The following is a 12,336-nucleotide window of genomic DNA, read 5'->3' on the forward strand; positions in this document are numbered from 1 at the left end:
GAAGTATTTTATTTGGTGTAACCAATTATATCATAGTTGTAATCATTGGAAAAAAAAAATAGAAAACATATCCTTACCTATTATTTATAAAAATATCATCAAAATCAATTGAACCCGGTTGACCCCGGTCGAACCATATTAACTCATGATCCAGAAGCTTTCCCGGTTCAGTTACCGGTCCGGTTTTAAAAACATTGCTAATATTACGATGAAAATACAATCTTGATTTACAACTTTTTTTTTTGTTTTTATCTACACCTTAATTAAAATAGTACTTGAAGATTGGTACCTCAAGTACGAGAAGAAGAGTTTACAAAGTAACTTATAAATCAAGTGATCTCGACAATCTGCATTTGCATAACCAATTCCAAGTCACAAAAAAAAATTGAAATAGAAAAATACACTACGTATTAATTTTCTGTCTACCTAATTAATTTAAAAAACACATACTACATAAAAAGAAGAGAAATAAGGTTTATCATTTTGCATTACATAATTGTAGATAGTGAATATAAATAAAAATTTACAACTTGTGTTATGAGTAAACATATGAATATATTTGGTACATGTTAATATTTGTCAAATTTCTTAGTTCTTTTTTGCAAAAGGATTACAATTATTTTTATTGATATTATTCCTACATTCTGTTAAGGTGGCAGAGCACCTATACGTCGCTCTAAAAGTAAGATCTCGGCAGCAGTACACATTATTTCTTGTTAGATAGCATGGATCTTTCAAAGGTGGACTAGTAAGGTCTTTGAAGAAATTACCTGTATAGAAAAAATCATTCGAAAAAATTATGGAGTATTCAATTGGGCAATTATCACTAAAATGAGTTTTTTTTCAAAATAAAATATTTCTTTTAGTTTTTTTTTCTTCCAAAAATACCACTAAAATGTATTTTTTCTACAAATACCAAAAAATTAATTGAACTAATTTTTCTATCAAAAACTAATCCCTAAATCCTAAATACAAAACTCTTCCCCTAAAAACTATAACCTCAATCTAAATTTGTCAACCCAAACATAAAAAAATAAATTCTTCCCAGTGAAAAATCAATTTTTTATGTTTGTAGTATTTTTGAAAACTAAATCTTCTGTGGTATTTTTGGAAAAAAGGTAAGTATTGTATTTTTGGAAAAAAAAATTGTGTTATTTTGAGAAATTCCTCTATTCTCAAGATATACACAACATACATTCATAAAGGCTAGCCAGGGAAACAAAGACGACACAAAAGACAGCAAATTTGGAAAATGACATTGTGATTCTTGTGCCAGATACGATTTTGTTGTTTTAAATTAACAAGCTTACATGTAAACACACATTTTATACAGTGCCGTGCCAGCCTTTCTAGGGGTTTAAGGCAAGTTTTAAAGTGTAATTATTTTTTTAACTGATAATTAACATATAATAATATATATAATTAATAAAGAGGTCTAAAACAACAATTATACGTCTAAAAGATCTTAAATTTTGTTTTTTTATTTGTTTTTTTTTATTTGTTTTTTTTCTTAAACATCATATTCATATAGAAGCATGTTCTGATTTTTTTTACAAATTCAGAAAACATAAATATTAACCAATATTCATGTAACAGGAAAACTAAACAAGAATTTCTTTATATGTTATAAAAAAATCAAAATATAGCAAGTTAAGCATAAATTTTTACACTACTATAAACATGAAACATAAATTATAATAATATACAAATACAAGAAGACTTCATAGAAACACATTTGAGAAAACAAAAATAGTTAGGATTCATAGATTCTTAGAGCTTAAATAAATAAAAAAGAAAATAATTTTTTTTTTTTGATATAAGAATTTAGTTTTGAACTCAAGTGGAAAATATAAATAAAATTTTGGTTTGAACCATTACACCAAAATTTTATATATTATGTGGGGGTCTGAGGCAAATGCTTTTTTAATTACACTATAGGCACGGCCCTGATTTTATATATATATATATATATATATATATATAATAAAATTCTAAAAGTAGTAAATTATTTTTTTGAGGGTAGTCCGAAAAAATTGTAGTTAGATTTGTTTGGTTAATTTTTTTTATCTCCTCGATTATCGATGGTTTATATTTTATTGTATATTAACGTTTTTTTTTATTTTTACTTCTATTTAGAACAACTTAATTGTTTTTTAACAACATCCACATGAGCGATAGGTTAGCTACAAAGTTTCTAAAATTTGCTAAAATTAATTAGCGATAGATTATTAATGACGACCCATTATTATTTTTTATTGGTTATTAATTTGAAAGGAAAAATAAAATGGAGTTATTTTAGTAAATTATATAAAATATTTTTTTTGATGAATTTCTACCGTTATGAAGAATGACAAAGATGAATTCTCCTCCCGTAAAAAAGGAATTAGAATCCTTTTCGATCACAGGTCACATGTTAATGGAGCCAGACACATCTAACTGCAAATTGCAAACAAAGATGTATTCTTTAAAACTTGTATCAATTCTAAGCCAAACAAAGGTAAAATCTAACAAAATGTCTTCTTTTAAATTTGTAATAGTTCTAAACCAAACAAAGGAAAATATAACTTCTCTCCAGGAGGCCGAACAAATATAATTACAAAACATCTGATAATCATATTATTCAAATTACAAATCATTTTAATTGAATTTTAAACTTATATTTGAATATTAGTCATTTCTAATAACGTTCTACACATTTCAAAACTAACAACACTTAAAAAGTTTGGAGACTCAAACAAAGAAATGGTCATTACTCATGTATGCGTGGTTTTGTTTTCTTCGTTTTTTTTTCTTCTTCTGCTGCCGTAAATGGAAACCGAAATGGCATTGATGGAGATGGAAGAAAAGGGAATTACATGTACAACCAAGAAGGAAAAAATTTAGTGTTGAGGAGTGACAAGAGTCGTGGGTTGGTCTTCACGGGTCTCAGGTTCGTCTGCATCATCTTTGGAAGAGTTTCGTGAATGCAAGTTCTTAACCTCACCTAACTGCAAACGTTAATCATATACTGAATAAGCCAAAAAACAGATTTACACACTTTTGTTTTGTTTAATGACAAAACTAATAAGATCTGTAATCAACAACTATAAAGATTATTCAACAATCAATACCTCTCTCAGGGTTTCTTGATGTTTAGCCAAAAGCTCATTGTACTTTATTTGCAGATCAGACTTCTCAGCTTGAAGCTTCTCATACTCAGAAACAGATGGACCACCTAGCTTTTGTTGAATGAATCTGAAGAAGAAAACCACAGAGATATAGACAGAACAGAAGTACATTCAAAAGCCCTATGCGAGAAGGCTTGTGTTTTTGCTCGTATAGAGAAATCAGAAACTTACTCTAGAGCAGAGGAAGGCTTGTCATTCTGCTCATATAGAGAAACGAGAACTAGATTCAAAACCCACCCCCATCGCGTTCCAAAACATATAAAAGAGTACAAAGCAAGTTATTTTGCAAGAACAGGTCAAATTATTCGATTAAAGAAAAAAACAAATAGAAATTATACCTTTGGTGAGTGAATCAAGAACTCCACTTGACTCCAGATACTTCCTGAAAGCTTCCTTCTTAACCTCTTTCTCCTGATTCATGCAAACACAAAAATTAGTTCAAAGAGAGAAAAATAACTTAACTGAAGAACATGACAAGTTTCAGTGAAGAAAAAGCAAACTTGAAATCAGAAATAGAAAAACAAACTTAAATTTAGGTCAAGGCAAGTTATACATACCTCTTTGTACCGCATCATCGCCTTGTTCGTGAAAACACAAGAGACGAAATTTTTTTTCTAGTAACTCTTATATTAAACCTCTTCTTGTCTCCAGTTGAGTGAGAAACTTGGACCTATTTTAGATCCTGCAAAGAGTAAAAACACACAAACTTTTCTATCATTACACACTCAAGATCATACCTTCGTTAAGACAAAAACATAAAAATCAGTTTAACATAGACATAACTTAAGCAGAGCCACTTTATCCAGCTATTGAGAACAAAACCTTTGAATTCTCCCATCTTCTTCATTCCAAACATATCATATCTCATCAGCACATTAACCCCTAAACCTATCCACCCTAAGAACTCCTTTTTTCCCAAATTAACCTCTCAAGTTCCTACACCATCCCACTCCAGGAACTTTTTCCAATTTTCGATTTTTTTTTTGGTTTTGTTCTTATGCATAAAGAAGCCCTAACGATGGCAAGAGATCTCAAAGGATCTATATATTTTATTCTACAAATTCAGTAAGAGCGTAAACAAAATCATACATTTTGACAACAATACAACTAGACAAAAGACATCTATAATCCAAAATCCAAAACCCAAGATGGGATTTACCTCTTCGAATTTGTTGGAAACTAGACACAATTTGAGATCCAAAACTTGTGTCTGTCGGTCGGTGCTTCAGTTGTCTTCTTCTTCAGTACTATTAAGACAAAATAAAAGAAAAATAAGGAATACTCTTTTAAACTATTAAGTTTTGTATAAACTGATAATTAAAAAAAAAAAAAAAAAAAAAAAAAAAAAAAAAAAATTGTAAAGTACTGTACTACATTTCCAATTGAACCAATAAATAAACCGGAAACTATTTAATGCGGTTTGATTCAACCAAATTTGATCAAATCTAATATTTGACCAATAAATAAACCAAAAACTATTTAACCGGTTTAATTCGGTTATTTATTTGGCCCACTCTCTTCCATCTTCTCCGACGGCAATAAGACCTTCCGGCGCTTCTAAAACCCATCCTCCATATTTTGGTACCTTTGCCCTAGTCCCCACAGTCATGGGTGACGAAAAGAAAAGGGCGAAGAAGAAGAAGAAGAAGCGGGGTAGTGGTAGCAAGAAGAAGATGAACACAGATCAAACAGAGGCTTTCAAATCGGTTTGCGATTGGCTCTTCGTCGGTTCTTCTTCTTCTTCTTCGACATCTCTCTCCTCTTCCTCTGATGACTTTGCCGTTACCATCAATAGTGGCTCTTTGAGATGTGGAGACAAATTGGTGTTCGAGCTTCACTCTCATTCAAATCGCAGCGATGGGTTTCTCTCCCCTTGGAAGCTCGTCGAGAGGGCTCATATCAATGGGGTTAGTTTCATATTTCTTTAAAAAAATTGAATAAGGAGAGAGTAGATCTGAATTTTGGGTTTTCTTGACTGGTTAAGATTATAGCTTTTGTACCTCTGTTTTAGTGGGTCATCTTTGGTTTGTTGTATATTTTTTTGGTTGTCTTTGGTGATTCCTTAGGAATGATATGAAACAAGGGTTTATATCTTTCCAGCATGATTACACAATTCCTTAGGCATGATGATATTTGAGGATTTGATTGCTTCTCAGGTGAAAGTTCTTTCGCTAACGGATCATGATACTATGGCTGGTATCCCAGAAGCAGTCGAAGCAGGACGTAGATTCGGAGTGAAGATCATTCCGGGTATTGAGATCAGCGCATTATTCGGTTTGAGGTGTGTCTTTATGATCTTCGTATTTCTGAATAATCATTTAGTCCATCAAAAGTATGTATATATGAGAGATTTAATTGCCAAATTCCAGAGACTCTGGTTGTGAGGAGGAGCCCGTGCATATACTTGCTTACTATGGCACTTCGGGTCCAGCAATGTACGACGAGTTGGAAGATTTCTTGGTGAAGATAAGGGATGGGCGTTTTGTCCGTGGGAGAGAAATGGTCTTGAAATTGAATAAGCTCAAGATACCTCTAACATGGGAACATGTCACCAGGATTGCAGGCAAGGATGTTGCTCCCGGCAGGATGCATGTAGCCAGAGCGCTTCTTGAAGCAGGATACGTGGAGAATTTGAGACAAGCTTTCACTAAATATTTACATGATGGTGGACCTGCGTATGCCACGTAAGTTCTGCTTCTTTTGCTAGTTTGGCTGGTTTTGTGGAACCTTGTGGATTTTAAGTGTTTATTGTAAACCATATGCTAGTCCAATCCAGGGGCATTGTAGTGGATTTCAACAGTTTATCAACTATATTAGAATAAGTCAACTAGAGATCTAACATGCTGGGAGAAAGTTTAGGCAGTAAGAGTTTGGGGTATTCTGGATTGGTCTTGGATATTCCTTTAGGCATTGTTTGAGACTCTTAGATAAATCAAATATCTTATCTGGTGTAGTTTGTTGGTACCGGTTTAAAACCTATCAGTATCATACTGTTTTTTGCAGAGGGAGTGAGCCTATGGCCGAGGAAGCAGTAAAACTTATATGCAAAACCGGTGGTGTAGCTGTGCTTGCACATCCGTGGGCATTGAAGAATCATGTCGGTGTTATCAGGAGATTGAAAGATGCTGGACTTCATGGCGTCGAGGTTTATAGGAGCGACGGCAAGCTAGAAGGTCTCCCTCCCTCGCTCTCTCTCGATATATCTATCTATCTATCTATTTGGGTTCACTGAATTTGAATCTTGATGGAACAGTGTTTAGCGAGTTGGCTGATACGTACAGTCTGCTGAAACTAGGAGGGTCAGATTATCATGGAAAAGGCGGACGCAACGAATCTGAATTGGGGAGCGTAAATCTTCCCGTGACGGCACTGCAGGAATTCTTGAACGTTGGACGTCCTATATGGTGCGAAGCCATTAAAGCAACCATGAGAGCATTCTCTGACCAACCATCTGATTCAAACCTCTCCAATATCTTACGGTTCGATAGGGCAAGGATTCTGAAAGGAAACTCAGCTTGGTCTTGTGGTAAGGAGTTGATGGACCGATGTCTAGCGGTTTGGTTGACGAGTGTTGAGAGAGAAAATGATGAGTTTGAGGCTCTCAGAACGAAGCTTTCTTTTGTACCAATAACGTCAAATGGATCATGTATCACAGTTGGTCCTTGAATATTTGAGTCTCTTCTTACAATGCTACATATTGTGTGGTCTCTCCACATCAATCAAATTATCAAACCAACGAAAATAAAAAAACTAGCAAGATTCAAATCCGTAAGCAATCTTTGTAAAGTTACGTTTGTTTGTTTTTTTGCAATAATTTCTATTTTTAAATCGAAAGAGTTGAGTCATTCAAATTTCAATTAAAGAAAACAGATTTAGAAAAAGATAAAAGTTCATGAAAGACTTTTTCATTTTTATTTTATTATATAGGACGGTTAAAGGAAGATATTTGAAACTTTGCACTCATTCTTGGCACTCTCTCCACTCTTGCCCATCATTACACTCGTCGTAGTTCATTGTTTCCTACGATTTTTTATTTTTATTTTCTAACTTATACACTTTCATATTTAAGTCACTTTTCACTTTCACTCTCTCCACTATTCACTACCCATAATCTCGAAGTCCAAATGGATTTTATAGTTCTCTTCTTATATCAAGAGATTGTGTAATTGTTCAGGGTGAAAAAAACTGTGGTTCGCATTCATTTTTGTCAAACTGTGCAAATGTTTCAAATTTTTTTTTCCTCTTTTCTATCCAAATTAACTCTGCACAAAAATATGCAACCGTATACAATTAAAAAAAAAAAAACAATTCTTAGATAAGTATATGCATATTTCTATCGGGATATTTGTTGGATTGGAGCTTTGTTGAGCAAAATATTTGAAATTAGGTAGTATGGTTCAGACTCTCGATTTTAGTCATTTTTGGTCTAAAGGAAAAATCAAATTTTCTCTTAACCTCTGTGTCTTCTCCTTCCTTCTTTTCACTAGACCACAACCACAATCACCTTTTTTTCGTCGAGCAAAACCATGGCATCTCATATTTTGTTTCATACACACCATCTTCGTCACCTTGAAAACCAATTCCTTAGCTTTCGAAAAAAAAAACCACTCTGACGCCAACACCATCTCCGATTGGATAAATTCACTGGATTTCATCTATTTTGCTTTGGATGAGAAGCTATACCCTAAGGAAATACTATCTAAGAACCCAAGGGTTCCAATCATAAACATTAATCATATCAAAATTCTCTTTTAATCTTACATAAACCACAAACAAGATAACTACCAAGGAGGAGGAGACTATCAAATTCATTTTTACCCATGAGAATGGACGCGATCAACTAAACGTTCATCGACTGAGAGATCTGAGCATTCACGGCAGTCACAAGTCTTTCTTTTCAAACCACGACGGTGAGATCTGAGAACGTGGTTGAAGTAAGAAAGAAACATGAGATTGAGATATAATCAATTAGTAAAAGGGCAATTTTTTCTATTCAGTCAAATTAAAAAGCCTATTCCTGTAACTCATAAGAATCTTTAAAAAAAATCCTCATTTCTGTAATTGATCCATATTTCTACCACATGACTTAGGTAATAATTATGTTATCTTACCATATAATAGTATATTGGATGTTAGTTTCAAAATTGTGTAAAAAACCTTAATTTTCCCTTTTTAAAATTCAAAATTTTAATTTTATCATGTGTTATGTATTTAAAGATAATTGAAATAATTAGTATTATATATTTAAAGAAGAACTTTCACTTTTGGTAATTTAAATAATTAGTATTAGGTATCTAAAGATATTAAAGTTTTATGTTGAAGTATATATGTAATTAAAACAATTATTAATGAATTCTGACTTTTCAATTTGGTTCGGTTCAATAATTGCATTTAAAACTGGTTAAATAATTTATACAAAAATCTGTTTAAAAGTTGTTTTAGTTATCAAAATATTGAATATTATTTCTTAATTTCAAATAAAAGTATATTTTTGATATGCATATTTGAAAGAAAAAAATGTCTTTAAAAATGCATTATTTTGTCTCTGTAATACAAGTATTTTAAAGATTATAAAGTTTTAGGTAAAATTAGGAAGAGTGACAAAGGTGAATTCTCCTCCCATTAGAATGCACTAGAGTCACTGGAACTGGAACCGGAACCGAACACATCTAACTACAAGTGCAACCAAAATGTACTCTTTTAATTTTGTAATAGTGTTAAACAAAACATGGAGAAAATTAACCTATATCTGGAAGGCTCTAAGCCTACAAATAAAATAACAAACATTTATTATTATATTATTCAAATTACAAATCATTTCAACTGAATTTTAAACTAATATTTCAATGTTAACCATTTTAAAGAATATGTTACAAATTTCAAAACTACCCAACAACACTTAAATTTGTTCACAAACGTATTATTAATATTATGAGACAAATCTTGATTAATTTCTTAATACAATCTTTAATGGTAAGAATTTATAAATTTTATTTAAGTCCTTAAGTGGTAGTGATTGAGTTTGAAGCAAATGGAAAACAATACCAAATCACGCAAAACTTGAAATCAAAGAATATAATAATTATTAATTTATTATTATCAATCAATACAATAAAAGAATAATATGTTGCTTTCCTTTTCTTTGTGTAACACATCAGCCTCAACATTGAAATTGGTGTTGACACATCATTAAAAATCAATAGGTAATGAAAATATTTCAATTAATATAACTAAAATTTCTAAACCAATAAAAAAACTGTGTGTCAGTAGGTATATCAATTAGGCCCAAAGCCCGCAGGCCGGTCTGGTCTTAAAAAGCACCAGGCTCAGACTAAAATATATGTTTAGAAAAATCGGGCCTTTTGGACTCATCCCGTTTGGGCTTTAGAGTTTTTAGGGCTAAGCTCGATCAGGCTCGGACGCGCCCGAAAACTCTTATACAAATATAATTTTATTTTTTTGTTAACATTTTTGTTTAATTGCAATATTTTTTAATGATCTATTGTAAATAAAGTTTAAAACTCTAATTTTGTATACTTACTTAATAACCTTACTTAATATTTATAAAAAAATTATCTGTGATATTTTATATAAATTATATATTTCTTATTTGGTTAAAGTATAAAAATTTATTTGGTTTTAATTTTTTTTTATTTAGATTAAGTTAGGTTTAGTGAATATAGATGATTAGGGATGTCAATTGGGCCTAAGGCCCGCGAGCATGGTCCGTTAAGTACCATAGCGGATCGGGCATGGGCTCTTAATTTCATGCCCAAAAATTGGCGGGTCTCGCGGAATCGGCCCGTTTCGTTTGCGGGTCAAGCGGATTTTGTCCGCTCACGACCGCGGTCATGCGGGTGGTCCGAAATTGCCAACATCGCATGCATCTCGGCTAGCCTTTGAGAGAAGAGGAAATTCACGGAGAGCAGAGGAGATCTATGTCGGTTCACAAGCGGTGGTGAAGAGAGCTCCGATTGAAGCAGATGTTAAACTTGAATGGTATCGGCATATCAATCTCGGTACAGTTTTGAATCTTTTAGCTGGGATTTACAGTTCCAATTCCATATATGGTAGAAACTCTTTTTTTGTTACATCGTTTTTGTAAATTTGTGAACTTGGTGAGAATTACGAATCCATCGTTTTTTTTTTTTTGAAATCTTGATTTTTTTATTTTGGGTATGAGCTTATTAGAGTTCTTAGTTGTATTTTGATGTTTTAGAACATATAGTTTAATTTTTAGATTACATTGATGGAGATATCAAGCTTAAAGATGTTTACATTACTTTAATTCGTTTGCTCTTTTTTGGTGTCTTTGTGTTAAAAAAGGTTCTGTAATGAAGAAATCTCGAGAAAGTGGTTTCTTGTTCTGTGGTTTGTGTGGCAATATGCTGGTCTTGAAATCAACCAAGTGTGCAGAATGTCCACTTTGCAAAACAACGAGAAATGCTAAAGGTATCCATGAGTTTCTCTCTTTATAATTTATATCATCAGAATCGAAACAGTTTTTGTTTCTTGTGCTTTGATCTTTCGTTGTTTTCAGATATCATTGACAAGAACATAGCTTACACAGTTTCTAGTATGTTTTTTGCTGCATCACAGAATCTGTATGTTATTCGTAAGCTGTGTTGTGTAAATTTGGTTTCTGTTTCACAGAGTTGTGATGATCTCTATGCTCTTGGTTTGTCTTAGTCCATTATTAATTAGGCTATGAACACACGCTCACATACAAAAAATGAAAAAAAAATCATTTCCTGCTATGTAATTAGTTTTAGGCATGAACATTGGACACTGTTTTATTTTTTTGCAAGAACATTGTATCATAAACATTAGTATACAACTCATGCTCTCTGCTTACTACAGGATATCATAAGAGAATTAGGAATATCTCTGTTTGGTGAAAAGGCGCAAGAAGACGCAAAGCTGCTACAGGTTTGTAATAAGATAACAGTTCTCACACGTTTTTTTCTCAATACATGGATTGTGATGTTGATGGATGATTCATCTCTTTGCAGATCAAAAAGGCGTGAGAGAAATGCCATCACCCAGAGCTTGTATACACAACCAGACAGGTATAAGTTTTAGATTCTTTGTTTCAAGTTCTTGTCTTCTTTAATTCAACTTCAACGACAGTTTAAGTGAAGCTTTTGGTTCATTTCTGCTATTTGTCACTATAGTCTTATTGGCTTCAATTCTCTACTAACTCACGATGCAGCAAAGCAGTTCCTTGCCTCCTGTTACAAGGATATTACCAAGTATGACTCTCCAGTGGTTTTGAAATTCATTTACTCGAGTCTTATATAATTCTTTGGATTCATGTGTTACCATCTTCATTTGTTGTTTATGGTTCTACTTGTTTTGCTATATTGATGTTAATCTGCAAAAGGAGTCTCAATGTTCTAGACATCACATTATTCAAATGCATAGTTGTTACATAGTTGCATATTTGTTGTTCACGACATAGGTACAGTCGTATGGAGCTTGGTGGAGGAGAAGAAGAACATGCCCGCGGGCATGCCCGTTAGTCTGCAAACCTAAGCAGGGCGGGCATGGGCATTGATACGTTGCCCGCCGCTCGTGGCGGACCTGTCCGCGGCGGATCACTGAAAAGACGGGACTGTGATGGACAGTCCGTTTGGGCGCGGGCATGCCCGTTTGACATCCCTATAGATGACTTATATAAATTTTGATTGATTTGTTTTCTATTGCACATTTAAACATTGCTTTTTAAGAAATATTATAAACTAACTTATAAGTTATAAGTTTGAATTTTTGATCCGTAAGGTAAGCCCGGAAAAGCCCAAAAATTTTTGTAGCCATGTTAGAGGCGGGTCGGGCTTTGAAATATAGGCTTGAAAATATTTTGGCCGGACCGAGAAGGGCTCAAATATATGTGGATTTCGGGCTGGACTGGGCCGAGCCAGCCCGAGTGACACCTCTATGTGCCACATCACGTTGTCTTTCAGTTCATAGACCTTTGCCAACATAATAATAAAAAACACGACGACTCTAATCGTTTGTTCTTCTCCTTCACACTATAAGACTGCTCTTGAATTCAGTTCGAGAGAAGAAACAAAAGAATCATCACAAATTTTTGCCTTCGATGAAACAAATATAAAGAGAAGAAGAAGCATAGGTCATTGTTAAAGAGGAAAAGCAATCTTACCAAATT

The 12,336-nt window shown here is 33.0% G+C and overlaps 3 protein-coding genes across 3 annotated transcripts; 2 read left to right on the top strand and 1 right to left on the bottom strand.

The window, feature by feature from the left end:
- Nucleotides 1-2,616: 2,616 nt before the first annotated feature.
- LOC104793600 (uncharacterized) lies at nt 2,617-4,460 on the bottom strand. Its single transcript, XM_010519997.3, has 6 exons — nt 4,327-4,460; nt 3,725-3,849; nt 3,506-3,578; nt 3,339-3,387; nt 3,111-3,234; nt 2,617-2,987 (listed from the first exon to the last, which is right to left on the bottom strand). The coding sequence occupies exons 2-6, from the start codon at nt 3,740-3,742 to the stop codon at nt 2,880-2,882; spliced, it is 372 nt and encodes a 123-aa protein (XP_010518299.1). The 5' UTR covers nt 3,743-3,849; nt 4,327-4,460; the 3' UTR covers nt 2,617-2,879.
- Nucleotides 4,461-4,653: 193 nt separating this feature from the next.
- Nucleotides 4,654-6,934, top strand: LOC104793607 (uncharacterized). Its single transcript, XM_010520006.3, has 5 exons — nt 4,654-5,074; nt 5,324-5,448; nt 5,537-5,851; nt 6,171-6,340; nt 6,421-6,934. Exons 1-5 carry the CDS (start codon nt 4,775-4,777, stop codon nt 6,831-6,833), a joined length of 1,323 nt encoding a protein of 440 aa, XP_010518308.1. The 5' UTR covers nt 4,654-4,774; the 3' UTR covers nt 6,834-6,934.
- Nucleotides 6,935-10,493: 3,559 nt separating this feature from the next.
- On the top strand, nt 10,494-10,856 carry LOC104709355 (uncharacterized). Its single transcript, XM_019233334.1, has 2 exons — nt 10,494-10,619; nt 10,708-10,856. The coding sequence occupies exons 1-2, from the start codon at nt 10,502-10,504 to the stop codon at nt 10,854-10,856; spliced, it is 267 nt and encodes an 88-aa protein (XP_019088879.1). The 5' UTR covers nt 10,494-10,501.
- The last annotated feature ends 1,480 nt before the right edge of the window (nt 10,857-12,336 follow it).

This window comes from Camelina sativa, chromosome 1, assembly GCF_030686135.1.
Source record: "Camelina sativa cultivar CO46 ecotype springtype chromosome 1, ASM3068613v1".
NCBI classification, from domain to species: Eukaryota; Viridiplantae; Streptophyta; class Magnoliopsida; order Brassicales; family Brassicaceae; genus Camelina; species Camelina sativa.

Excerpts from the sequence above, each read along its gene's own strand:
- LOC104793600 (XM_010519997.3), bottom strand. Across the intron at positions 3,235-3,338 it reads AAGCCTTCCTCTGCTCTAGA|ATTCATTCAACAAAAGCTAG; the intron begins GTAAGTTTCTGA and ends TTTCTTCTTCAG. Across the intron at positions 2,988-3,110 it reads ATCAAGAAACCCTGAGAGAG|TTAGGTGAGGTTAAGAACTT; the intron begins GTATTGATTGTT and ends TAACGTTTGCAG.
- LOC104793607 (XM_010520006.3), top strand. The coding sequence starts at position 4,775 with ATGGGTGACGAAAAGAAAAGGGCGAAGAAGAAGAAGAAGAAGCGGGGT. Across the intron at positions 5,075-5,323 it reads AGAGGGCTCATATCAATGGG|GTGAAAGTTCTTTCGCTAAC; the intron begins GTTAGTTTCATA and ends ATTGCTTCTCAG. Across the intron at positions 5,852-6,170 it reads GGTGGACCTGCGTATGCCAC|AGGGAGTGAGCCTATGGCCG; the intron begins GTAAGTTCTGCT and ends TGTTTTTTGCAG.
- LOC104709355 (XM_019233334.1), top strand. The coding sequence starts at position 10,502 with ATGAAGAAATCTCGAGAAAGTGGTTTCTTGTTCTGTGGTTTGTGTGGC. Across the intron at positions 10,620-10,707 it reads AACAACGAGAAATGCTAAAG|ATATCATTGACAAGAACATA; the intron begins GTATCCATGAGT and ends CGTTGTTTTCAG.